The 27,823-nt window shown below is 43.4% G+C and overlaps 1 protein-coding gene across 8 annotated transcripts in view; it reads right to left on the bottom strand.

The window, feature by feature from the left end:
- R3HDM1 (R3H domain containing 1) overlaps positions 1 to 27,823 on the bottom strand; it is a 119,430-nt gene that overhangs the window by 11,370 nt on the left and 80,237 nt on the right. For all 8 annotated transcript variants that reach the window (XM_066345522.1, XM_066345526.1, XM_066345524.1 and 5 more), the window contains 2 exons: positions 8,892 to 9,043; positions 3,079 to 3,182 (listed from right to left, as the gene is read on the bottom strand). In XM_066345522.1, the coding sequence (XP_066201619.1) occupies positions 3,079 to 3,182; positions 8,892 to 9,043 (256 nt within the window). The remainder of the gene's footprint in view (positions 1 to 3,078; positions 3,183 to 8,891; positions 9,044 to 27,823) is intronic.

Genomic DNA, 27,823 nt, shown 5'->3' with positions numbered 1-27,823 from the left:
TAGACAAATTCTGATGCAATCATATCTTTTAGTGTATTAGTGTATTTACTGCATTATATAAATTATTATATTTTCACAAAGATGATGCCCAAGAAGACATTCTACTTCATTATGTTAAACTAAATGTTGAAAATTTCACAATAAGATGAAAACCTAAAATCTTGAATTGCAAAAAAACTGTAGCTTACAGAGAAAAACTAATATCAGATTTGAGATCAGCACACTTCAATTAGGTAAGAACAAGTATTTTCGTGGATGCAACAAAAATTTTGTTCCCCAGTGTTATCTACTGCAGGAACTAGTAGAGAGTAGTGTAATTGTATTATGAGCTATAAAAGTGGGCTTAATTTCTTACATGAATTTTAAAACAGGTATTTTTCTAAATACAAAGAAATATTGGGAAAAAGCATATTAGAGAAACTCTGACATACAGTAAAAAGTTATCTTCTAGTAAACTGATTTCCTGCAGTGGAAAACTTTGGGACATGGAACTGGAATTAACAAAGCACAATTTTAGTACCCTGAAATGTCCTATGACTCTGGGAAAATATAAGCGATTTTATTGTGTTTTCTCATCTGAAAAAGTTGGCTAGGAAGACCTACATGGCTGACTTTAAAATATTTTATTTATTCATTTCAGAGAGGGGGAGAGAGAGAAGGAGGGAGGAGCAGGAAGCATCAACTCCCTTATGTGCCTTGACAGGGCAAGCCCTGGGTTTCGAACCAGTGACCTCAGCATTCCAGGTCAACACTTTATCCACTGCGCCACCACAGGTCAGGCCTACATGACTGACTTTAAATAGCTGTGCTTACATGTATGTCTAAACACTCTGCTAACTGCACAGTACAGATAAGGGGACTATTACATCTATCTTCTAATCTGACTTATTTCTTTTGTGTTCAAGTACTGCAGCACTGCTAGTATAAGGCAGCCCCTCACCAACCACCTCAGTGTACGGTCAAGGGGATTCGGCACCCTGCAAACAGGGCCATGGTCTGCACTGCAATGACAACGGTAGTTACCAGTACAATGGAAACAGGGCCAGTCTGCCTGGCTAGGCACCGCAGAAGGGCTGACCGCTAAGGACGCTCAAAGTTCTCTGCTACGGCAGCCCATGTAGGATGCAGCCACTAGTTTTTCATTTAAGAATCATTTATTGTTTCTGTTTCTCACAGACTATGTGTCAATAAAGCATTACAATAATATATGGTGTCATGGTCAAGATTGTTTGAGACACTAGGGAAGCAGAGAAAAAGAAGCAACAAACTGTTTTAAGGACTAAGGAAGAAGCCTTTGTGGGAGAGGCAAGTTTTGAGTCAAAATTTAAGGATGAACAGGACTTTGACAAACAGAGGATGGCAGATGGCAGATAGGCATTGCAGGCAGAGGAAAAATAGATACAAAACTTTGGCAAAAAAAAAAGGAACAGTATATTCAGGAAACAAAGTTCTGTGTGAATTGAGCACCTAAGTATAAACAAGAGGCACACTCGGTCGAGTTCAGATAGAGAATCCACGCAAATTTTCTTTTAATTTCATTGATTTAGGAGAAAAATAAAAGGGGGAGGTGGAGGAGAGGAGAGGGGGAGAGGGGGAAAGAGATAGGGACATTGATCTATTCTTGTATGTGTCCCAACCAGGGATCGAACTGGCAACCTCTGCAGTTTGGGTTGATACTCTAGCCAGGGAAGCTATCCAGCCAGAGAATGCAAACTTTTTACTCAAGGGAAGGACACGCAGAGAGACTTCTGTTTCAGGACAATATTTTTTGAGCTGTCTGTGTATGTGCTTGTGCACTGGGGAGGAAAAAAGCTGGGCATAGAGGAAATAAACAAGACACTTGAGATTACTGGCAAATAAGACATGAAAAGAACTGACCGAAAGTAGCCGCAGCAGGTAAGGAAAGAAGGTAACAGATCTGAGAAAATGGTGACGGCATGAACTTGAAAGAGGAGAATAGAAAGAGTTAATTATGATTTTGAATTTCATTTTTTTTCTAGATAGGTGAGGTAAGGAATGCAGGAAGGGGAAGAAATAATAAATCTTTTAAAAAATATATATATATTTTGGAAAGAGTTCAAGAGAGGGACAAACAGGAAGGGAGAGAGATGAGAAGCATCAATTCTGCGTTGCGGCTCCATAGTTGTTCATTGACTGCTTTCTCATATGTGCCTTGACCAGGGGGCTACAGCAGACCGAGTAACCCCTTGCTCAAGCCAGGGGCCTGGGGCCCAATCCAGCGACCTTGGGGTTTCAAACCCAAGTCCTCCACATCCCAGTCCGCCGCTCTATCCACTGTGCCACCGCCTGGTCAGGCAGAAACAGTAAATCTAAAAACATTCAACACATCTGGGTAGGAGTGCCCAGTAGACAGCTGGCAATATGGTCTTAGCAGAAATAAAATTTGGAAGGCGTTGGCAGAAAGCAATAGTTGAAGCCTAGAAGGTGGTTGGATGACTTTGGAAGACCTTACAGAGTAATGAGAAAGTAACTAGGACAGGACCCTAGAGAACATCATGGTTATGAGGCAGGGGAGAAGGAACCAGAGGAGGAAAGCAGGATGGCAGCACAGTGGTGGCAGCAGCAGAAAAGGAAGTCGACTGAACCTGCCAGCACTACTTTTGCATGGTACCCTGAATATCCTGTGTTTATCTAGAAATGCCTAAGGAACTTAATTTAATTATCTCAAATGTAAAACCCAACACCCCCTCCCCCCTTTTTTTTTTACAGAGACAGAGAGAGTCAGAGAGAGGGACAGATAGGGACAGACAGGAATGGAGAGAGATGAGAAGCATCAATCATTAATTTTTCGTTGCGACACCTTAGTTGTTCATTGATTGCTTTCTCATATGTGCCTTGACCACAGAACTTCAGCAGACCGAGGAACCCCTTGCTAGAGCCAGCGACCTTGGGTCCAAGCTGGTGAGCTTTGCTCAAACCAGATGAGCCCGTGCTCAAGCTGGCGACCTTGGGGTCTCAAACCTGGGTCCTTCAGCATCTCAGTCCGAAGCTCTATCCACTGCGCAACCGCTTGGTCAGGCAAAACCATTACCCTTTTGTTCAATTATCTATCCATACCTGTACACTGGTGGCTCTGAAGCTGTTGGGAATTGCATGGTGAAGTAGTTCGAGGAAACTGTACTTGTTCTGATCCTGGATGCTGTAAGTAACTTACTGATGAGCTGGGGGGAAGGGGGATCAAATAAACACAAAAATCACAGCACAATTAGATGGAGATGACTGTGAAGGTACTTTGGATGAAGAGTCCTGAAAATTTGTTTAAATTAAACTATTATTCAAATTGATTAGCAGTAAAAGTCAAATCTGTCTTGTGAATTATAAATAATCTTTTGGATAATTATGTTTATGGCAATAATATCAATCTTTAAAAAAATTATTTTCCATTGACAGAGAAAGAGAGAGGAGAGAAGGAAAGAAGAGAAGAAGGGGTAGAGAGAGAAGGAAGGGGAGGGCGAGGGAGAGGAAGCATCAACCTATTTCATTCAGTAGTTCCACCTAGCTGTGCACTCCCTGGGTGCCTCCTGTCCATGCCCTGACTGGAAAATGAACTGGTGCCTTTGGTGCACAGGGATAAAGCCCTATCCACTGAGCCATCTGGCTAGGGCTGCCAAATTGTTTTTTTAAATAATTTTTTTTTTACTAATTTTAGAGAGAGAGGAAGGAAAAAATAAGGGTAAAAAGGAGGGATGAAGAACACCCAATTTGTTGTTCCACTTGTGTATTCCTTGGTTGATTCTTGTGTTTTAAACTTAATTTTGTTTTGTTTTTGTGCACATGCAAAGAAGAGAAAGAGAGAGGGACAGACACAAAGGGAGAGAGATGAGAAGTGTCAATTCGTAGTTGCATCACTTCAGTTGTTCATTGCTTTCTCTTACATGCCTTGATTGGAAGGGGGCCCAGCTGAGCCAGTCCTTTGATCAAGCCAGTGACCTTGGGCATCAAGATGGTGACCTTTGGGCTTAAGCCAGTGACCTCGAGGTTTTGAACCTGGGTCCTCAGTGTCTCAGGTTGACGCTCTATCCAATGCACCACTCACTGCCTGGTCAGGCTCCTTGGTTGATTCTTCTATGTGCCCTGACTGGATACAGAGCTGGCAACTTTGGTGTTGTCAAGGAAGTGCTCCAGCCAATTGAGCTACATGGCCAGGACCCAGTATCAATCTTTTTTGTGTGTGTGAAAGAGACAGAGAGAGACAGAGAAAGAGACAGATAAGGATAGACAGGAAGGGAGAGAAATGAGAAGCATCAATTCTTTGTTGCGGCTCCTTAGTCACCTTAGCTGTTCATTGATTGCTTTCCCATGTGTGCCTTGACGGGGAGTGGGGGGCATGCCACAGCAGACCGAGTGACCCCTTGCTCAAGCCAGCGATCATGGGGTCATATCTATAATCCCATGCTCAAGCCAGCAATGCTACACTCAAGCTGGTGAGCCTGCGCTCAAGCCGAATGAGCTCGCACTCAAGTCGGCTCTCTTAGGGCCCTGAACTCGGGTCCTCTGCATCCCAGTCTGATGACACTACTGTGTCATCCCTGGTCAGCCAATACCAATCTTTTATTTTATTTTTATTCTGTATTTTTTTGAAGTGAGAAGCAGGGAGGCAGGCAGACTCCCACATGGCCCGACCGGGATCGACCCGGCATGCCCACTAGGGGGCGATGCTCTGCCTATCTGGGCCGATGCTCTGTTGCAAACTGAATCATTTTTTAGCGCCTGAGGTGGAGGGCAAGGAGCCATCCTCAGTGTCCCAGCCCACTTTGCTCCCATAGAGCCTTGGCTGAGGGAGGGGGAGGGAGAGAGAGAGAGAAAAAGGAGAAGAGGAAGAGGGGAGAAGCAGATGGGCGCTTCTCCTGTGTGCCCTGGCCGAGAATCGAACTTGGGACTTTCACATGCTGGGCTGGCGCTCTACTGCTGAGCCAACCGGCCAGGGCCAATACCAGTCTTTTAAAACCGGGAAAAAACAACTAATTCCATTGCTCTTACTCTTTTACCACTTATTCTAAATATACCTTTAGTATTGTTCAAATAATTTAAAAAAATAATTCACTAACTTTATAAAATAAAAAGGTAATTTATTTGGATTTCACTACCCTAAGCTGTATTTTAGAAAAGAGAATATACAGTTTGACAATGATGAGATTCTAAAAAATATTTCATGGCAAAAAATGTACTATCTAATAATAAAGGAAACAATAGGACATGATTCTGACATATTCTAACTACATAGTGATAGAAACAAAAAAGGCTGTTAATGTAAGACTACTAAGTTATTGCTGTATTGTTAACAGTGAGTCTGAGTCTAATACGTAACGTCTTAATTAGTTTTAAAAGTTTTCCCTTTTCAGTAAATTTTTTCAAGAAAATATCAATAGTTTCAGATCATAGGAAGATACTATTAATCCTTTCTTTTAAAAAATATTTTATTTGTTGATTTTAGAGGCAGAGCGAGAAGCATCAACTCATAGTTGCTTCACTTTAATTACTCACTGATGGATTCTCATGTGTGCCTTGACAGGGCAAGCCTGGGTTTTGAACCAGTGACTTCCACACTCCAGGTTGATGTCCTATTCACTGTCAGGCAGAGATACTATTAATTTCTTTTTTCCTTTTGTGTGTGTGTGTGAGAGAGAGAAAGGCAGAAAGGGAGAGAGATGAGAAGCATCAACTCGTAGTTGTGGCACTTTAGTAGTTCACTGATTGCTTTCTCATACATGCCTCGACCGGGGGCATCAGCTCAACCAGTGACCCCTTGTGCAAGCCAGTGACCTTTGGGCTCAAGCCAGCAACACTGCACTCAAGCTGGTGAGCTCGGGGTTTCGAACCTGGGTCTTCAGCATCCCAGGTTGATGTTCTATCCACTGCGCCTCCGCCTAGTCAGGCAATATTATATATTAATTCTTTATGAGAATTCTCAAGTGATCAGAAATCTTTTTTTTAAACTAAATTTATTGGGATGAACTTTGTTACACTGGTAATAAAATGATACAGGTTTCAGGTGCCCAATTCTACAAACATCTCTGTACACTGTATTGTGTGTTCACCCTCCAAGTCTTTTTTTAGCAAGAGAGAGAGAGATAGACAAGGACAGACAGACAGGAAGGGAGAGAGATGAGAAGCATCAACTCATAGTTGTGGCATCTTGGTTGCTCATTGATTACTTTCTCATATGTGCCGTGCCTGGGGGCCTCCTACTGAGCCAGTGACCCCTTGCTCAAGCCAGTGACCCTAGGCTCAAGCCAGTGACCATGGGGTCTTGTCTATGATCCCATGCTCAAGCCAGCAACCCTGCATTCAAGCTGGTGAGCCTGCGCTCAAGCTGGCGATCTTGGGGTTTCAAACCTGGGTCCTATGCATCCCAGGTCAATGCTCTATCTACTGAGCCACTGCCTGGTTATGGTCACTTATCTTTAAATTGATGTGCTTCCAAGCTATTCCTCAGGCTAAAGATAGGTCTCAAATTTTTATTTTCCTTGGAAAAGCAGGACCCGGGACTAAAAGTATATACAGTATGTTTCATTCCAAAGTCCAGTCATCAGCATCTACTTGACAGCTTTTGGATTCTGCCCTCAAGCTTAAAATAAGGCTGAAGTTGAAAGGATGCAGAATTGTGCTTTCTCACCTCCACATATACTTTTAGAGCCAGGTCCCTCAAAAGTCAAGTAGAGATATTTTTTGTTTCAAGAGATTAATAAATATACTGCTCACAAAAATTAGGGGGTATTTTATTGCTTCACATGAAGATATAATAAAAAATATCCCCTAATTTTTGTGAGCAGTATACAGCAAACACATTATACAGATTCTTATAGGTTTGATCTCCTTCCTTCATGAAGTCCTTACCCTGCATTTAGGCCTACAGAAGTAACATTAAAACAGGAGCCTTGTGGTCTCTGCATTTAGAAATACCTATTTCTCTCAGCTTATGCCCTACAAAGGAATGAATACTTTGGTAAATTCTTTTCAGATAAATGAAAAGTTACAGTTTGGCTCAAAAAGCAGGTAATTCAGCAATTTTTGCATATCCATTTCACCTGCTTTAGCACAGAATTCTACCAATAGTTGACAATTCAGAAACTGAATTGGCATTATAGACCCCAAACTTACATAAATTAGAAAAAGAGGCTCAGATTGAGAGTATTTTCTCTCTATTTATGTAACTTAAACTCACACAACAAATGGAAAAGACAATAAACATTTCTATTTTTATTGTGTTGAAGCTCTACTTCCAAAGAGCTGAGAATTACTACAACATAAAACTTCAGAGTTGCCTATGAGATTCAAAAACAACTTGCTGTTTAAAGAGCATGGGCTTGGAGTTGGAAGAACTGCAGCAGTCACAGAACCATGTGAGTTCCGTGTGTGTGTACGCTCGCGCTCGTGTGACTGTTTCTTATGATACATAAAACGAGAGCCAAGCCCCCATTTCCCAAGCAGGTTCAATGAAGCAAGTATGTCAATCCCCTCTTCATGCCTAAATACCACTTGTAACTGTAAGCTGGCAACAACCTCTTATCAGCAATTATAAATAAAGACCCCTTCTTATTAAGAGCATTGAAGCTCCATCTGGCAACCTTACAGGGATGTCATAAGAATAAATGAAGGATTATAATACATTCTGAACAACAAACTAAAGGTGCTCAATTCAAATGAAGATTACTATTTTACACATTAGGCTTATCAGACAAGCTTTTGCTCTTCCAAATTGAAGAAGCTAATGTAATACTTCACGACTTGCTTTAATATAGAACTCTACTATTATACATTTGCTCTTTTTTTTAAAAATTTTATTTATTCATTTTAGAGAGGAGAGAGAAAGGGAGAGAGAGAGAGACAGAGAGGGAGACAAGAGAGGAGAGAGAGACAGAGAGAGAAGGTGGGGAGGAGCTGGAAGCATCAACTCCCATATGTGTTTGACCAGGCAAGCCCAGGGTTTCGAACCGGCGACCTCAGCATTTCCAGGTTGACGCTTTATCCATTGTGCCACCACAGGTCAGGCACATTTGCTCTTATATACCTCCCTTCTCTTACTGATAAAAAAATCAGCTCCCCAGAGCCTGGAAAAGTTCAGCATGGTAGTTTGCTGCTGTTATATAAAGGAAATATATTCTCCCCAAACTGACAAAATCCTTAAACATTAACCAACAAATGCTCTAAAAACTCCAAGTTCTATGGCCAACTATTTTATTCCACTTGGGTAAATAAAAGGAGACTAATTTGTTTGTTTGTTTGTTTGTTTGTTCTTTTGAGAGATAAAGGAAGGGAGAAAGCAACTGAACCACTTGGCAGAAGACTAGACTTAAGGCAAAATTTTACTTTTTGGTTTATAAATGGAATGCTTTGCTTACATGAACTTTGTTAAAAGAATATTAGAAAAATAGATTTTATCACAGTTTTTTTCTCTTCTACCTTAGAGAATGATCTCAGGTAATGCCCCTGAAACAACTTTAAAATTAGCAACAGAGCAAAATCCGATTTAAAAATGAGAAGCTATAGAATTAAGGTTTCTTTTCTTTTTTCTTTTTTTCTTTTTTAACAGGGACAGAGAGAGAGTCAGAAAGAGGGATAGACAGATAGGAACGAAGAGAGATGAGAAGCATCAATCATCAGTTTTTCGTTGCGACACCTTAGTTGTTCATTGATTGCTTTCTCATGTGTGCCTTGACCGCAGGCCTTCAGCAGACCGAGTAACCCCTTGCTCAAGCCAGTGACCTTGGGTCAAAGCTGGTGAGCTTTTTGCTCAAGCCAGATGAGCCTGCGCTGAAGCTGGCGACCTCAGGGTCTTGAACCTGGGAACTTCTGCATCCCAGTCCTACGCTCTATCCACTGTGCCACTGACTGGTCAGGCAAAATTAAGGTTTCTTAGTCATACTCACCTTAAGTTATTTTGTTGGCCAGGTGGAATGACACTATAGTAAACTGGAATTCCTGTTGTGGGCACAGATCCTTGATTCGATTGATTAGGGAAAATAACAGGCTGCTGATAAGTCTGGTGGGCAATTCCTTGAGAACCTTGAGGCAGTGAAACCTAAAATTTGAAAAACAATTTAAAGGGAAAATATTGGAAAATATTATCCAAAACCTTGCAAAAATGTTAATGTCTCTAGCCTTCAAAAACTTTTCAAGTATGACCGGTTAGGAATAAGTTAGAACTACCAATGGGATGTCCTGAGAGTCAGCGGTAACACTACTGCTTAAGTTCTTTAGAAAACACAGTATCTAGAAGAAGAGGCATTTGGTGAACAGTGGCTCTTTCAATTCTTTGTTTTCTATATTATTTACATAAAACCCACATGAACATAATATTCTTCAATTCGGTATTTCAGTTCTCTGATTTCTAAAACAGAATCCACATAGGCATAATGGGTTCTTAATTTACAAATATGCCACAACATTATAGTTGTATTAGAGTAATTTTGGTAAATAAAGCTAATATGAAATCTTCTGACGATGACGATAGTAATAATAGTAGCAATAACAGCAATATTAGTAACAATGGCGACAATGAAAGTGAACAATTCTGAGTATTTACTATCATGTTCACCTTCTGTTCTAAATACTATGTGTATTATTACATCAAGTCTTCTTAACAACCTTAGTAAGATACTTTTATCATCCTCATTTTAGGAAACTGAGGTTAAGTAACTTGCTCAAAGTTATATAGCTAGTACATAGGTATATCAAGATTTGAACCCATGCCTTCTACCTCCAGAGCCTCAGCTCTTTAACCTCTTTGCACTGTTCTCTATATCCAGCCTCCATGATTCATGAATTAATGATTCACTTTTTTTTTTTTTTTTTTTTTTTAGAGAGGAGAGAGAGAGACAGAGAGAAAGAAGGGGGAGGAGCTGGAAGCATCAACTCCCATATGTGCCTTGACCAGGCAAGCCCAGGGTTTCGAACCGGCGACCTCAGCATTTCCAGGTCGATGCGTTATCCACTGCGCCACCACAGGTCAGGCAATGACTCACTTCTAAGTCCTGCCTATATAGCCTGTTTCTGAAATGAACTGGTCCTTTCAAAATACACAGTAATCTCTCAATTACTTCAAAGAAAAAGTTACTGATTTAATGTATCCAACTCTGTATAACATATTTCAGTCTTTTTGTCCACCAATGCAGTGTTAACATTCTGAGAATATCACTTCTGAGTGGAACTAAATTAATATATATACAAGGCAGATTTAGGAAAAATGACACAGCTCAATCTAGATGATTTAAGCTATAGAACAGATCTGTAACTAGTGGTAAAGAAAAAAACTGAAGTACCAAGAAAGAAAAAGGGACAGTACTTGAGAATATACAGATACAATACACTCTACTAAGGATGGATGACTTTTCTGGCTTATTTTTTATATAATTCACCACCCAGCTCATCTATCAAATGTGGGAAGAAGTACAAAGAGGCTGTTATTATTCATTGCTCATCAAAGCAACATTTCTCACAGTCATTCATCCAGTGTGAGGATTACATGAAATACCATAGGAAAACAATTTGTAGCTTATAAAAAAGTGTGCCACAGTCTGCCTTGTGGTGGCGCAGTAGATAGAGTGTTGACCTGGAATGCTGAGGTTACCAGTTCAATACCCAGGGCTTGCCGGGTCAAGACACATATGAGAAGCAACTATTATGAGTTGTTGCTTCCTGCTCCTCCTCCCTGCTTTTTCTCTCTCTCACTTCTCTCTAAAATCAATAAATAAAATCTTTTTTAAAAAGTATGCTAATGCCTGACCTGTGGTAGCGCAGCGGATAAAGCATCAACCTGGAACACTAAGGTTGCTGGTTCAAAACCATGGGCTTGCCTGGTCAAGGCACATATGGGAGTTGATGCTTCCTGCTCCTCCCCCCCCCCCCCGTTCTCTCTCTCTCTCTCTCTCTCTCCCTCCCTCCCTAAAAAAAAAAAAAAAGTATGCTAAGGAAATTGTGTAACTGTCTTAGCTCTGAAGCAACTTCAATACGTAGCTCCATTTTTAAAGACACTAACAAGGTAGTACTCTATTTAAAAATTGTATTTCATGTACTAGACTGTGAGCCACCAAAGGTCAAGGGTAAATCTTATTTACATAGTGCCATGGCATTGTATCTAATAGATGCTCAATGTACTGGACTAGGCAGCATGACCATGGTCCCTGGACAAGGGAGAGTTCCTGGTGTGGTAATGCTTCTAATGTCTAATGTCTAGCTATGAAGAAAGTAGGGGATGGGCAGTATCATGTACATAGCCTCATGAATGGAGGATACGAAATAAAAAGCATGAAAATGTGACAAAAGAAAGATATAAAATCTGATTTCATAACGTGTCTTTTTTTCCTTAGTTCTGAAATTAAGGGGCTTCAAAGCTAGACATACTATTTAGTCTTGGTTGAGACACACACATCAGTTCTTGACAATTTCACATTTCATTTTTCTTTAAAGGAAATTGTTTTATTTTATTTTATTTATTTACCTTTAGAGAGAGAGAGAGAGAGAGAGAGAGAGAGAGAGAGAGAAAAGAGACAGAGAGAACAGGGGGAAGAGCAGGAAGCATCAACTCCCATATGTGCCTTGACCAGGCAAGCCCGGGTTTTGAACCAGCAACCTCAGCATTCCAGGTCGATGCTTTATCCACTGTGCCACCACAGGTCAGGCACATTTATTCTTTTTTGAGACACAGAATCAGGAAGGGAGAGAGATGAGCAGCATCAACTCATAGCTTCACTTTAATTATTCATTGGTTGCTTCTTGTACTTGCCTTGACCGGGGGAGAGGTGGTGGGTAGCTGAAGCTGAGCCAGTGACTCCCAGCTCAAGCCGGTGACCCTATGCTCAAACCAGCAACCTTAAAGTTTTGAACCTGAGACCTTAGCGTCCTAGGTCAATGCTTTATCCACTGTGCCACCATTGGTCAGTTTCCACATTTTATACTTTAATTTCAATTTCAATTTTCTGGAATTAAATGAACTATCCTAGCACCTTTACTCACATACTTCTCTATCCCCAGAATGTCTTCTAACCAATTTATGCCTGTAATTTTCTTCTAAGATATAGTTTAGGGTTTATATTTCCCAGAAGAAATTAAGTCCCTAATCCATTCATCACTTACTTCATGATCCCTTCAGTTACTGGTCTATATATAGTATCACAAATTTGTTTATATATGTTTAGTTAAAATGCACATGCATTTATCTTCCAAACGACATTGTTTTTTTACCATGTTGAGATGAATAAAAATGATCTCTGGATTCCTTAACATTAGACTCAGTTATGGAAAACCATGCAACTAATAAAACAAACCTACTTGTAAGTTATTCTAGAAAGATAAAAGGAGGTAAAACAAATTTCTGAAAATGTGCCATATTATACTAAAAAATATAACTTACTTATGAAACAATAGGCATTCTTATTTTAAAATCCATGTCATTTTTGCCCTGGCCGGTTGGCTCAGCGGTAGAGCGTCGGCCTAGCGTGCGGAGGACCCGGGTTTGATTCCCGGCCAGGGCACACAGGAGAAGCGCCCATTTGCTTCTCCACCCCTCCGCCGCGCTTTCTTCTCTGTCTCTCTCTTCCCCTCCCGCAGCCAAGGCTCCATTGGAGCAAAGATTGCCCGGGCGCTGGGCATGGCTCTGTGGCCTCTGCCTCAGGCGCTAGAGTGGCTCTGGTAGCAACATGGCGACGCCCAGGATGGGCAGAGCATCGCCCCCTGGTGGGCAGAGCGTCGCCCCTGGTGGGCGTGCCGGGTGGATCCCGGTCGGGTGCATGCGGGAGTCTGTCTGACTGTCTCTCCCTGTTTCCAGCTTCAGAAAAATGAAAAAAAAAAAAAAAAAATCCATGTCATTTTTAATATGTGCCATTTCTTTTGGGATTAAGGTGGAAAAAAAAAATCAGTTCCAGCATGGGCAATTGCACAATCTCCTTTACTCTATGAACACTGATTTACACTCTGTATTCTATCTCGTTATTTCAAATACATACTTCCCCTCTATTTTCCTTCCTATTCCACTCTCTCCTCAAAAGACAATTTCTAAGGGGCTGAACTATAGAATAAGACACTTGATTATGTACTTACATAATTGGAAACACAGTCAATACCAGAGAAAACTTGTCAGCATCAAAGTATTTCATATTTTTTCTTAAGATTAACAAAGTATGGGCCTGACCTGTGGTGGCGCAGTGGATAAAGCGTTGACCTGGAAATGCTGAGGTCGCCGGATCGAAACCCTCAGCTTGCCTGGTCAAGGCACCTATGGGAGTTGATGCTTCCAGCTCCTCCCCCTTCTTTCTCTCCTCTCTATCCCTCTCTGTCTCTCTCTCTCTCCTCTCTAAAAATGAATAAATAAAATAAAAAATTAAAAAAAAACCAAAAAAAAAAAAAAACAAAGTAGGCCCTGGCCTGTTGGCTCAGTAGTAGAGTGTCGGCCTGGCGTGCAGGAGTCCCGGGTTCGATTCCCGGCCAGGGCACACAGAAGAAGTGCCCATCTGCTTCTCCACCCCTCCCCCTCTCCTTCCTCTCTGTCTCTCTCTTCCCCTCCTGCAGCCAAGGCTCCATTGGAGCAAAGTTGGCCCGGGTGCTGAGGATGGCTCTGTGCCTCTGCCTCAGGTGCTAGAATGGCTCTGATTGCAGCAGAGTGACACCCCAGATGGGCAGAGCATCGCCCCCTGGTGGGCATGCTGGGAGGATCCTGGTCGGGTGCATGCAGGAGTCTCTCTGCCTCCCCGTTTCCAGCTTCAGAAAAATACAAAAAAAAAAGAAAAAGATTAACAAAGTGAAGAGGATTCCAAGATGGTGATGGAGAAGGGAGACGTTCCAACTGCCACCTCCTAGGACCAAATTGGATTACAATTTAATTTAAGAACAATCATCTTGAAAAAATAACTTTGGACTAAATGAAGAGGAGTCTATAACCAAGGATCACAGAAGAAGCCTCATCGAGACTGGTAGCGGAAAGGGCTGTCTACTCCCAGGAGCAAGAGGGGACTACTAAGGATTCCAAGGAACTCTCACTGCAGGGAGGGTCACTCTGAAAGGTGTGGGTCCTCAGCCTCAGGCCCGGAGCCCCAGCCTAGAGCCTCAGAGCCTGGAAGAGGCACCCAGACAGCATTTTGTGGTGAAAAGAGCAAGGTTTCTGTCTGTGAGAAAGAGACTGAGCTCTTGGAGACAAAAGCTCCGTCTTAAAGCGCCCGCGCAGAAAATCTCATTGACAGCCACCCACAGGCTTCAGTAGAGGGAGAGCTTTGACGACTAGAGTTGCATGAGGAGAGTGTGAAGTTGGAGGCTCAGGGAGAGACACTGTGGGGGACAGCCACTGCAATCCCTTTGCTGAGTCATTCTCTAATACTGCAGTCGCCACCTTTCTTGGAGCAGTACCCTCTGAGTGGCATCAGCCTGGGGAAAAGCAACTGCTCTACCCCCAAGAGTATTTCCTGCTCCGGTCAAAGCAACTAGACTGTTCCGAGAAGCCAGGAAGCAGGGGGCACATCAGTGACTCAGTTTACTGGCACTGAGGCAGGAGTTTTCCCCCACATGCTCTGGAGTCTAAGACTGGTGCTTCCGCCCAACAGGAGACTCAGTAAAATCTGTCTGGAGTGCAGGCAACACATACCTCTAGGTCTCAGAGGCTACACCCTACTGAGGTCTATGAAAGTCTGGACAGACTGACAGATACCTGGGGCCAAGGGGCGGAGCCACACCCACAACCCTTCCTAATACCTGAATTGCTGCAGCCTCTAGATGAGGGGTTGGGAACCTATGGCTCATGAGCCAGATGTGGCTCTTTTGATGGCTGCATCTGGCTCGCAGACAAATCTTTAATAAAAATAATAACGTTAAAAATATAAAACATTCTCATGTATTACAATCCATTCATTTCCTACTGCTCATGTTCATGGTTGCGGGTGGCTAGAGCCAATGACAGCTGTCCTCCAGGACAACACCAAATTTTTATTGGATAATGTGAAATGTACACGGGTCATTGTATGGCTCTCACGGAATTACATTTTAAAATATGTGGCGTTCATGGCTCTCTCAGCCAAAAAGGTTCCTGACCCTAGACTCTATCAGAGATCTATTCAGTGGCTGAGTCCAACAAGCAGACAGCAGACAGAGGCTGCAGGAGGTGGGATTCAGGGAACCTTGGCCTTTTAAAATATTTTTTAATTTTAATTTTTTTTCTGAAGTGAAAAGTGGGGAGGCAGAGAGAAAGACTCCGCATGCGTCTGACCCAGGATCCACCTGGCAAGCCCACTAGGGGGTGATGCTCTGCCCATCTGGGGCATTGCTCCATTGCAACCAGAGCCATTCTAGTGCCTGAAGTGGAGGACATAGAGCCATCCTCAGCAAGCAGGCCAACTTTGCTCCAATGGAGCCTTGGCTGCGGCAGGGGAAGAGAGAGACAGAGAGGAAGGAGAGGGGAAAGGGTGGAGAAGCAGATGGGTGCTTCTCCTGTGTGCCCTGGCCCGGAATCAAACCCGGGACTTCCACATGCTGGGCTGACGCTCTATCACTGAGCCAACCGGCCAGGGCAAACTTGGCCTTGTAAGTGGACATTGCCCCAGGCCCAGAGTGGGTAAAATCCAGCCTAGGTGTGAAGCTTGGTATTTCCATGTATACCTGGGCCCAGCAGAGGCAGCCACAAACTGGATTGCTTATAGATCCAAGAAGGTTGCTGTGGGACTGTAACGGGCAGTGTCTCCCATTGGTATGCGCCAGGTTCCTGCCAGGGAGGCCCAGGGCTGGCATATCCAGTGGCTGCAGAGAACATTAGTTCAGGACCTAATAACCCCTGCTAGAGTGGTATCCTAAGGAAGGGCTCCTCACACCTGGCCCACTTGAGGTGAGTTGTGCTCTCCTTGATTAGCACCAGCAAAGTGGCTCATGGGCATTGGATAGGGTGGAGCTTCACAGCCAGCTTGAGTGCTGTACATCCTGCCGCATTAAGCTAGATTCCACAGGGGGAATAGAGAGAGGCTTGGAGCATGGACATTGAAAGTGTGGGAACTATGAGCCTATTTGACTCTGGCTGAGGGGCTTAGCCACTTTTTTTTGGGGGGGGGGCACAGTCAGCCCCATGAGAGGATTCTCTCAGTTTTCCACCCCGAGACCAGGGTCTCACCAGGTATAACTTCTGCAGAGGGGACTGTAAGCTCCACTCGATCTAAACCTGCTGCTCACCTTGTTAGGGAAAAATAAAAATTAAGTATCCAGCCCTGGCTGGTTGGCTCAGTGGTAGAGCATCTGCCCGGTGTGTGGAGGTCCTGGGTTCGATTTCCGACTAGGGCACACAGAAGAAGCGCCCATCTGCTTTTCCACCTTTCCCTTTCTCCTTTCTCTCTGTTTCTCTTTTCCCCTCCCGCAGCCAAGGCTCCACTAGAGCAAAGTTGGCCCGGGTGGTGAGGATGGCTCCATGGCCTCTGCCTCAGGTGCTACAATGGCTCCGTTTGCAACAGAGCTATGTCCCACTTGGGCCGAGCATCACCCCATAGTGGGCTTGCTGGGTAGACAGGGGTTGGGAGCATGCGGGAGTCTGTTTCTCACTTCAGAAACACACACACACACACACACACACACACACACACACACACACACTTAAGTATCCAGCAGTGGCTGAGGAATTAGGCTCTGGAGTAGGGGCCACATTCTCTGTATTGAGCTACTGATCAAGAGACCCATGAAGTAGGGGTCCCACAAAGCTTGTATTCCCAACTTCAACAGCCCTAACCCAACAAACTTGCAACCTGTAGAGGGGTTGGTTGGATGAGGCCAGTCTGAGCCCATAATACAGTCTTTCTACAGAAGACTTTGTGGGAAGACCAGAAAGCTGCAAGAGAAGGTGGATCAGCTGAAAAGTGGAGGCAAATCTTATGTAGCTTGGGGCTTTTACAAAGCTGCTGTCATCTGTAAGCAGGGGGAAAATGATCCTTATACACAGGTTGGCCCCTCCAATACTACTCAGGCACAGAAAACGCAGACACAAACAGAGAAAAGTGCAGTAGCTGCACACAGGTAGCCCACAGCAGGTTATAAACAACAGCAGACACCAACTCAAGAAGATTTAGAACCAACACAACTGTTAGTGTGTGGAAGACAGCACTAACCCTAGACTTGGCTAGCTACATAAGTAGGACGCTCAAAAGAGAAGTCTAGCAGGCACCAGACACTGTGGAGAATAAATATGCCCAACAGGACAGACATTGCACAGTGTGTAATACACATGATCAAGGTTGACCCTTAGAGCCAGCCAGGCTGATGGAATAACCGTATCCATGAAAGGACGAACTGCATGCAATAATCACATACAATAAGAAAGGAAAATAGTACTCTCAAGAAGCATTTCTAGAACAAGGAAATAAGGTGGCTGGTAGGGCAGTACGACCCAGCCCATCTTCCTCATACAGACATCAAAACAATTTCAGTCAGACAGTACTACCTAATACACAGATGAAATGGGTAGACAAAAAAATGTAATCCAAATGAATCAACAAGAGAAATCCCTGGAAAAATAACTAAATATAATGCAAGTAACCAAACTACCAGATGCAGAGTTTAAAATAATGATTTTGGGGATGCTCAAGGATCTTATAGAGCAAGAATGGATGGACACAATGAGCAACTAAATAAAAGGATAGCAAGCATCAAAAAGGACATTGAAATCATAAAAAAGAATCAGTCAGAAATGATAACTGCAATATCACACATGAAGACTGCACTAGAAGGAATCAACAGCAGGCTGGATGAAGCAGAGGATCAAATTAGCAATTTAGAAGACAAGATAAACATGAACACAAAAGTAGAGCAGCAAAATGAAGAGACTCAAAAAGACTAAGGAAACTTTAGGAGACCTCTGTGACAACATGAAGAAAAACAACAACTGCATCATAGGGGTTCTGAAGGAGAAGAGAACAAACAAGGGATAGAGAACTTGTTTGAAGAAAAAATGGCTGAAAATGTCCATAAATTGATGGAAGGAAAAATTCACACAAGTTCAAGAAACACAGAGAGTCCCATTAAAGAGGAACTCAAGGAAGCATACAGCAAGACACATTGTAATTAAAATGCCAACATTAAGAGACAAAGAAAAACACTAAATGCTGCAATAGAAAAGCAGTTAATTATATAGAGAGGAGCCCCCATTAGGATGACATCCAACTTCTCAAAAGAAACACTTGAGGCCAGAAGAGATTGGCAAGAAATATTCAAAGTGATGCAAAACAAGAACCTACAACCAAGACTACTTTATCCAGCACGGCTATCATTTAAAATTAAAGTAGAAATAAAAAAGCTTCCCAGAAAAACAAAAACTCAAGGAATTCATCACAACCAAACCAATGTTGCAAGAAATGTTAAGAGGGCCCGTTGTAGATAGAACAAAGCGGGGAAAAAATCTAGTAAAAGAGGAATGTAGATTTAAAGAAAAAAAAATGGCAATAAACAACTATATATCAATGATAACCTTAAATGTAAACTGTAGGGTGGTGGGCAATGGGGGAAGGTCACGTGGGTAATTCAGGCCCGGGAACTTTGGCTAGGACCACCTATAACCAAGTGCGCCAAAAGAAACTTCCCAAGAGCCCTTTGAAAAAAAGCGACACCTCCATCAGCCAGTGAGATTTCATTATGTCATATTAGCTCTACCATCCTAGGGACCCTTTAAATATCTCTCATGCGGGTCACCCCCTGGCCTCTCTGTCCCCGGGACCAGGGAACCTCATCGGGTGGAAAGTGCTCTATACTCAATATAGCCTTTTATTATTCCACACTTCATGGCTACAGCCCCTTCCTTCCTTCTCAGCGGGGAAAAATACCTTACATTTTGGTGCCGAAAACCCGGGAGGAGTTGAAGTCCGCAAGGACCACTCCTCTTCCCTTCCCCTCCAAGAAAGAACCAGGATCTCCAACCTTCCACCCACTTTGGCACACGATGTGGTAAGTCCTCTGCCTCCAGCCTTCCCCTCAGTTCCTTCCGCCAAGACTCCCTGTCCAAAACCGTAGGTATGTCAGGGACATCTTTCCATCTGAGTGTGTGTGTGCCCGTGGAGAAGTCCCGAGCACATCCACTTTCCCTATCTGTCCGTGGCCAGAGCTTGAGTTTTGGGATGCCACTTCTCAACTCTGACCACTCTGAAGACTGAGGGCAGCCGTGGGGGCACAGGAATCTAAACACTAAACATAATCCAAAAACACTCTGGGAGTTGCCTTATCTGAAATCTCTTCCTCCTGAAAGAAGAGAAAACTGTTCTTTTTCTCCGCTGTGGCCAGGCCACAGAACCCACTGGTAACTGGACCAGGTAGCCTCCTGAAGGGACTTTCGGTTTTAACACCCTCACCAATTTAACTATCACCAAAAAAGCTGGGAACTGATTGGAGATCCCTTACAAACAGAGCTTCTAGTTATTCGTGCTCCCGTCCTTAATATCTGTGCGGCCTGTTCTACGTGCAGGCCATTTTTTTGGACAGAGAAACCTCACCTAAAACCTCCACTCTTAATCTTTCCTTCTCTGCGGACTCCCAACTCTCTCCCCCTCCTGCCTGACCCCCAGGGGGTACCCCTCTCTCAGGACCCCTCTCTGGTCCCTCTGCAGACGTCTTCCACTGAGTATCTTCCCTACAGAAAGCCCCCTCCCTTTGCAGGATTCCGTTTCTCATTCACTTGCAAATACCGTTCTCTTTTTCTCCTCCCCTGCTGGCCAGGGGCTCCTCCTTTTTCAACTGTGTTCTTAAACCCCTCCTCCGTCAGTCCATTCTCCACCTACTATTGGCTCTTACACCAGTTTGCAGGACCCCAAGGCCCAACCCCAATTTTCCTGCAGGAAGTTCTGGCCCTGTCTTGCCTCCGGTTCTGGCATTTCTACCTGGATCTGGGTGCTGGGCTCCCCACGAGCCCCCCTCCTCTTATTCTCAACCCTCAAACCCTTATCCGGGACCTGTGAACATGGCATTTAAAGTTTTTTGTTTTTTTTTTTTTGCATTTAAAGTTTTTAATGGTCCAACTAGTAGAAACAGGCCAAGGCTGTTTGCCAGGCCTGCATGCAGCAGAAGGTAATGCTCCAAACCCAAATTCCTATGGCAACCCTGAGGCCAGCAGAGCAACAGGGCCAAGACACAGGAGGTGCCCAACCCAAGTCCAGGCTGCAAAGGAAATCCCCACCAGGAGCTTGCTTTAAGTGTGGCAAGCAGGACCACTGTGACTGACAGGGCCCTTGCCCGCAGCTGCCCACTGAGCCCTGCCTTAACTTCAAGCAGCCCGGTCACTGGCAGAGTGATTGCCCCTTTGGGCAACAGGCTTTTCCTCAACGACTCTACGTGGAGGACAAGCTGACCGAATGGGAGGCCAATCCAGCCAGGTGGGCCCATCGCTCGAACTCCTGGGACTGATGCCCTGGACATGGAGACCCTCATCATCCTCACCAAAACCCATGGTAATGCTACAAAAACGGGTAAGTCTATCTCATTTCTTGTGGATATGGGGGCTACCCTCCTCTGTTTTGCCATCACACTCTGGACCTTTAGTTCCCTCACAGGTATCGGTTATGGGAATGGATGGGACCCCCCCCCCCTTCTTTTCCTCTTTGCACACCACTCCTGACATGCAGTTTTTCCCCCTTCATACACCACTCCTGGCATACAGTTTTGCCTCAAGCTTGCCTCCATGCAGGACCACTGGCAGTCAGAACCACTGGACTCTACCCATCTCCAGCTCACCAAAAGGCTGGACCATGCAGATCCCATTACTCGTCCTTAAAAAAAAAAAAAATCCTTAGAGGACCGCATCCGCGAAGTTTCTCCAGTCACAGCCAAACAAATGTTACTCCCGACTCCCCTGAAAGCAACCACCTTCTGATCTCCCCCTCCCCACGATGCCCCTAATCGGCAGGAAGTAACCAGACGAATAAGCGGCGCTGCTAGTTAACACAAAAGACCAGAATGCAGGGTGGTGGGCAATTGGGGAAGGTCACGTGAGGAACTCAGGTCCGGGAACTTTGGTTAGGACTGTCCACAACCAAGTGCACCAAAAGAAACTTCCCAAGAGCCCTTTTGAAAAGAGCAACACCGCCGTCAGCCAGTGAGATTTCACCATGTCATATTAGCTCGACCACCCTATGGACCCTTTAAGTATCTCTCACATTGGTCACCCTTTACGACTTCCCTGGCCTCTCTGTCCCTGGAAACAGGGAACCTCGTTGGGCGGAAAGTGCTCTGTACTCAATAAAGCCTTTTATTATTCCACATTTCGTGGCTACGGCCCCTTCCTTCCTTCTCGGCAGGGAAAAATACCTTACATAAAGGGATTAAATGCTCCAATCAAAAGACATAGGGTAGCCGAATGGATAAGAAAACAGGACCCATACATATGCTGTCTACAGGAGACCCACCTCAAAACAAAAGATACACACAGACTGAAAGTAAAAGGATGGAAAAAAGTATTTCATGCAAACAGAAATGAAAAAAACCTGGGGTAGCAATACTTATATCTGACAAAACAGACTTTAAAACAAAAGACTATAGTAATGGATAAAGAAGGTTACTACATAATGATAAAGGAAGCAAGCCAACAGAAGAAATAACCATTATAAATATCTATGCACCTAATATAGGAGCACCTAAATATATAAAGCAGACTGATGGACATAAAGGGCGAGTTCAACAGCAATACTATAATTGTAGGGGATTTCAATACCCACTAACATCACTGGATAGATACTCAAGAAAGAAAATTAATAAAGAAACAGCAGAATTGAGGGACACACTAGATCAACTATATTTAATAGACATCTTCAGAATCTTTTACTCTAACTCAGCAGAATATTCATTCCTTTCAAGTGCTCATGGTACATTCTCTAGGACAGACCACATGTTAGGGTACAACCGGAGCCTCAACAAATTTAAGAATGAAATCATATGAAGCATCTTCTCTGACCACAATGACATGAAACTAGAAATCACCTACAATAGAAAAACTAAAAAACACTCAAACACTTGGAAATTAAACAGCATGTTATTAAATAGTGTATGGGTCAACAATAAGATCAAGGGAGAAATCAGAAGTTTCCTTGAAACAAATAAAAATCAGTATACATCAACTCAAAATTTATGGGACACAGCAAAAGCAGTCCTGAGAGGGAAGTTCATAGCATTACAGGTATAACTTAAGAAGCTAGAAAGAGCTCAAATAAACAACATAACCCCATAACTAAAAGAACTAGAAAAAGAAAAGCAAATAAAGCCCAGAGGAAGAAGAAGGAAGGAAATAACGAGTAGAGTGGAAATAAATGATATAGAGCTAAAAAAACAATACAGAGGATCAATGAAAGCAAGAGCTGGTACTTTGAAAAGGTAAACAAGGCCCTGGCCGGTTGGCTCAGCGGTAGAGCGTCGGCCTAGCGTGCGGAGGACCCGGGTTCGATTCCCGGCCAGGGCACATAGGAGAAGCGCCCATTTGCTTCTCCACCCCTCCGCCGCGCCTTCCTCTCTGTCTCTCCCTTCCCCTCCTGCAGCCAAGGCTCCATTGGAGCAAAGATGGCCCGGGCGATGGGGATGGCTCTGTGGCCTCTGCCTCAGGCGCTAGAGTGGCTCTGGTCGCAACATGTCGACGCCCAGGATGGGCAGAGCATCGCCCCCTGGTGGACAGAGCGTCGCCCCTGGTGGGCGTGCCGGGTGGATCCCGGTCAGGCGCATGCGGGAGTCTGTCTGACTGTCTCTCCCTGTTTCTAGCTTCAGAAAATGCAAAAAAAAAAAAAAAAAAGAAAAGAAAAGAAAAGGTAAACAAGATCAATGAACCTTTAACCAGACTCATCAAAAAAAAAAAAAAAAAGAGGACTCAAATAAATAAAATTAGAAATAAGAGTGGAGAAATAACAACCGACACCGCAGAATTACAAAGGATTGTAAGAAAATACTATGAAGAACTATATGCCGCCTGATCTGTGGTGGCGCAGTGGATAAAGCGTAAACCTGGAAACACTGAGGTTCCTGGTTCAAAACCCTGGCTTGCCTGGTTAAGGCACATATGGGAGTTGATGCTTCCTGCTCCTCCCCTTTCTCTCTCTCTCTCTCTATCGCCCCCCATCCTCTCTAAAATAAATAAATAAATAAAATTAAAAAAAAAAAAAAGAACTATATGCCAAAAAATTAGACAACCTAGGTGAAATGGACAAATTCCTTAAAAAATATCTCTCAAAAATCAATCTGGAAGCTGGAAGAATTAGAAAACCTAAATAGACTGATTACAACAAATGAGATCAAAACAGTTAGCAAAAAACTCCCAAAGGCCCAGGCCGGTTGGCTCAGCGGTAGAGCGTCGGCCTGGCGTGCGGGGGACCCGGGTTCGATTTCCGTCCAGGGCACATAGGAGAAGCGCCCAATTGCTTCTCTACCCCCCCTCCTTCCTCTCTGTCTCTCTCTACCCCTCCCGCAGCCAAGGCTCCACTGGAGCAAAGATGGCCCGGGCGCTGGGGATGGCTCCTTGGCTTCTGCCCCAGGCGCTAGAGTGGCTCTGGTCGCAACAGAGTGACGCCCCGGCGGGGCAGAGCATCGCCCCCTGGTGGGCAGAGCGTTGCCCTTGGTGGGCGTGCCGGGTGGATCCCAGTCGGGCGCATGCGGGAGTCTGTCTGACTGTCTCTCCCCGTTTCCAGCTTCAGAAAAATACAAAAAAACAAAAACAAAAACAAACAAAAAAAACCTCCCAAAAAACAAAAGCCCTGAACTAGATGGCTTCACAGGCGAATTCTACCAAACATTCAAAGAACTAACTCCTGTCCTTCTCAAGCTATTTCAAAAAATTCAAGAGGAGGGAAGACTTCCAAGCTCCCTTTATGAGGCAAGCATAATTCTGATTCCAAAACCAGGCAAAGATAAACAAAGAAAGAAAACTATAGGCCAATATCCCTGATCAATTTAGATGCTAAAATTCTCAACAAAATATTAGCAAACCGGATCCAGCAATACATAAAAAAAATCATACATCATGATGAAGTGGGATTTATTCTGGTGAGGCAAGGCTGGTACAATATTCACAAATCAATCAATGTGATTCACCACATAAACAAAAGGAAAAAGAAAAACCACATGATAATATCAATAGATGTAGAAAAAGCATTCGATAAAATCCAGCACCCATTTATGATAAAAATTCTCAGCAAAGTGTAAATACAGGGAACATACCTCAACATAATAAAGGCCATCTATGGCAGACCCACAGCCAACATCACACTCAATGGACAACAGTTAAAAACAATCCTTTTAAGATCAGGAACAAGGCAGGGTTGGTACCTTTCACCACATGTTTTCAACATAGTTCTTGAAGTCCTAGCCACGGCAATCAGACAAGAAGAAATAAAAGGCATCCATATTGGAAAAGAAGAAGTAAAACTATCATATTTGCTGATGATATGATACTGTACATAGAAAACCCTAAAGCTGCAATAAAAAAACTACTGGACCTGATAAATGAATTCAGCAAGGTGGCAAGATAGAAAATTAATACTCAGAAATCAAGGCATTTTTATACATCAACAATGATCTTCTGAAAGAAAAATTAAGAGAACAATCCCCTTCACTATTGCATCGAAAAATAAATAAACTACCTAGGAGTCAATATAACCAAGGAGGTTAAAGACTTGTACTCGAAAAATTATAAAACATTGATAAAAGAAATCAAGAAAGATACAAACAAGTGGAAGCATATACTGTGTTCATGGACAGAAAGAATAAACATCATTAAAATGTCTATATTAGCCTGACCAGGAGGTGGCACAGTGGATAGAGCATCAGATTGAGATGCAGAGGACCCAGGGTAGAGACCCCGAGGTTGCAAGCTTGAGCACGGGTTCACCTGGTTTGAGCAAAAGCTCACCAGCTTGGACCCAAGGTTGCTGGCTCGAGCAAGGGGTTACTCAGTATGCTGAAGGCCCACGGTCAAGGCACATATGAGAAAGCAATCAATGAACAACTAAGGAGTAGCAACGAAAAACTGATGATTGATGCTTCTCATCTCTCTCCGTTTTGGTCTGTCTGTCCCTGTCTATCCCTCTCTCTGACTCTCTCTCTGTCCCTGTAAAAAAAAGTCTATATTACCCAAAGCTATTTATAAATTCAAAGCAATTCCTATTAAAATATCAATGACATTCTTCAAAGATAACAGAACAAATATTCCAAAAATTCATATGTAACCAAAAAAGAACAAGAATAGCCTCAGCAATCTTGAAAAAGAATAATAAAGTGGGAGGTATCACACTTCCTGATATCAAGTTATACTACAAGGCCATTGTACTCAAAACAGCTTGGTACTGGCATAAGAACAAGCATACAGATCAATGAAACAGAACAGAGAATCCAGAAATGAACCCACACCTTTATGGACAATGGATATTTGACAAAGGAGGTAATAGGATACAATGGAGTAAAGACAGTCTCTTTAACAAATGGTGTTAGGAAAACTGGACAGCTACCTGCAAAAAAATGAAACTAGACCAGAGGTAGGGAACCTATGGCTCATGAGCCAGATGTGGCTCTTTTGATGGCTGCATCTGGCTCACAGACAAATCTTTAATAAAAAAAATAATGTTAAAAATATAAAACATTCTCATGTATTACAATCCATTCATTTCCTACCGCTCATGTTCATGGTTGCAGGTGGCTGGAGCTAATCACAGCTGTCCTCTGGGACAACACGAAATTTTTATTGGATAATGCGTAAGATACACGGGTCACTGTATGGTTCTCATGGAGTTATATTTTAAAATATGTGGCGTTCATGGCTTTCTCAGCCAAAAAGGTTATTGACCCCTGAACTAGACCATCAACTTACACCATTCACAAAACTAAACTCAAAATAGATAGAAGACTAAAATGTAAGTCATGAAACTATAAGCATCCTAGAGGAAAACAGGCAATAAGCTCTCTGACATCACTTGCAACAATATATTTGCTGATTTACCTCCATGGGCAAGGGAAATAAAGACAGGATAAACAATGGGACTATATCAAACTAAAAAGCTTTTGCAAAGCTAAAAACAATATGAATAAAATAGAAAGACAAACCACACAATGGGAGAACATATTCAACAATACGTCTGATAAGGGGTTAATAACCAAAATTTATAAAAAAAACTTGTAAAACTCCACACCAGGAAGATAAACAATGCAATCAAAAAATGGGCAAAAGGCCTGACCTGTGGTGGCGCAGTGGATAAAGCATCAACCTGGAAACGCTGAGGTTGCCGGTTCAAAACCCTGGGCTTGCCTGGTCAAGGCACATATGGGAGTTGATGCTTCCTGCTCCTCCCCCCTTCTCTCTCTCTCTCTCTCCCCTCTCTATAATGAATAAACAAAATCTTAAAAAAAAAATAGGCAAAAGAAATGAATAGACACTTCTTCAAAGAAAAGATACAGATGGCCAACAGGCAGATGAAAAAATGCTCAACATCACTAATCATTAGAGAAATGCAAATTAAAACCACAATGAGATATCACCTCACACTAGTGAGAATGGTGCTCATTAAGAAAACAAAACAAAAAGTGCTGGCGAGGATGTGGAGAAAAGGGAACCCTCCTGCACTGCTGGTGGGAATGCAGACTGGTACAGCCACTGTGGAAAACAGTATGGAGATTCCTCAAAAATTAAAAATCGAACTGCCTTTTGACCCAGTCATCCCACTTTTAGGAATATACCCCAAGGACACCACATCAATGATTCAAAAGAAGAAATGCAGCCCCATGTTTATGGCAGCATTGTTCACAATAGCCAAGATCTGGAAACAGCCCAAGTGTCCGTCAGTAGACGAATGGATTAAAAAGCAGTGGTATATATACACAATGGAATACTATGGGTCCATCTTACCTTTTGCAACAACATAGATAAACCTGGAAACTATTATGTTAAGTGAAATAAGCCAGGCAGAGAAAGAAAAATATCATATGACCTCACTCATTTGAGAAATCTAATGAACAATATGAACTGAGGAATGGAATAGAGACAGAGGCGGGATCAATGGGTCGAGATGAAAAGCGGACAGAGGGAAAGGGGACAATAGGAAGGGATCAGAAAAGGGAAAGACAGCGGTAGAGCGTCGGCCTGGCGTGCAGGGGACCCGGGTTCGATTCCCGGCCAGGGCACATAGGAGAAGCGCCATTTGCTTCTCCACCCCCACCCCTTCCTCTCTGTCTCTCTCTTCCCCTCCCGCAGCCAAGGCTCCATTGGAGCAGAGATGGCCCGGGCGCTGGGGATGGCTCCTTGGCCTCTGTCCCAGGCGCTAGAGTGGCTCTGGTTGCGCAGAGCGACGCCCCGGAAGGGCAGAGCATCGACCCCTGGTGGGAAGTGCGTTGCCCCTGGTGGGTGTGCTGGGTGGATCCCGGTCGGGCGCATGCGGGAGTCTGTCTGACTGTCTCTCCCCGTTTCCAGCTTCTAAAAAAGAAATAAAAAAAAATTAAAAAAAAGAAAAGGGAAAGAGATTGGTGAAATTATACACATATAATATAATGTTATAGAGAGCAGAAAAGCTAATCCTGAATGGAATGGGGGAGGCCGTTGTGAGGAGGGGGAAAAGGGGGATGTTGTGGATGTTGTGGGGAACATGGGGGAGGGGTGATGCATTCAGGGGACACTAGAATCTATGTAACCACAATAAATTAAAATAATAATAAAAAAAAAGGTAAAGGAATTGGACAGGTACTTCTCTAAAGAGGACATACAGATGGCCAATAGGCATATGAAGAAATGTTCAATATCGCTAATCATCAGAGAAATGCAAATTAAAACCACAATGAGATATCACCTCATACCAGTCAGAATGGCACTCATCAACAAAACAACAGAGAATAAGTGCTGGCGAGGATGTGG

Source organism: Saccopteryx leptura, chromosome 7 (genome assembly GCF_036850995.1).
Source record: "Saccopteryx leptura isolate mSacLep1 chromosome 7, mSacLep1_pri_phased_curated, whole genome shotgun sequence".
Classification (NCBI taxonomy): domain Eukaryota; kingdom Metazoa; phylum Chordata; class Mammalia; order Chiroptera; family Emballonuridae; genus Saccopteryx; species Saccopteryx leptura.
The sequence above is the reverse complement of the archived record's forward strand: the minus strand, read 5'-3'. Positions and strand labels throughout refer to the sequence as shown.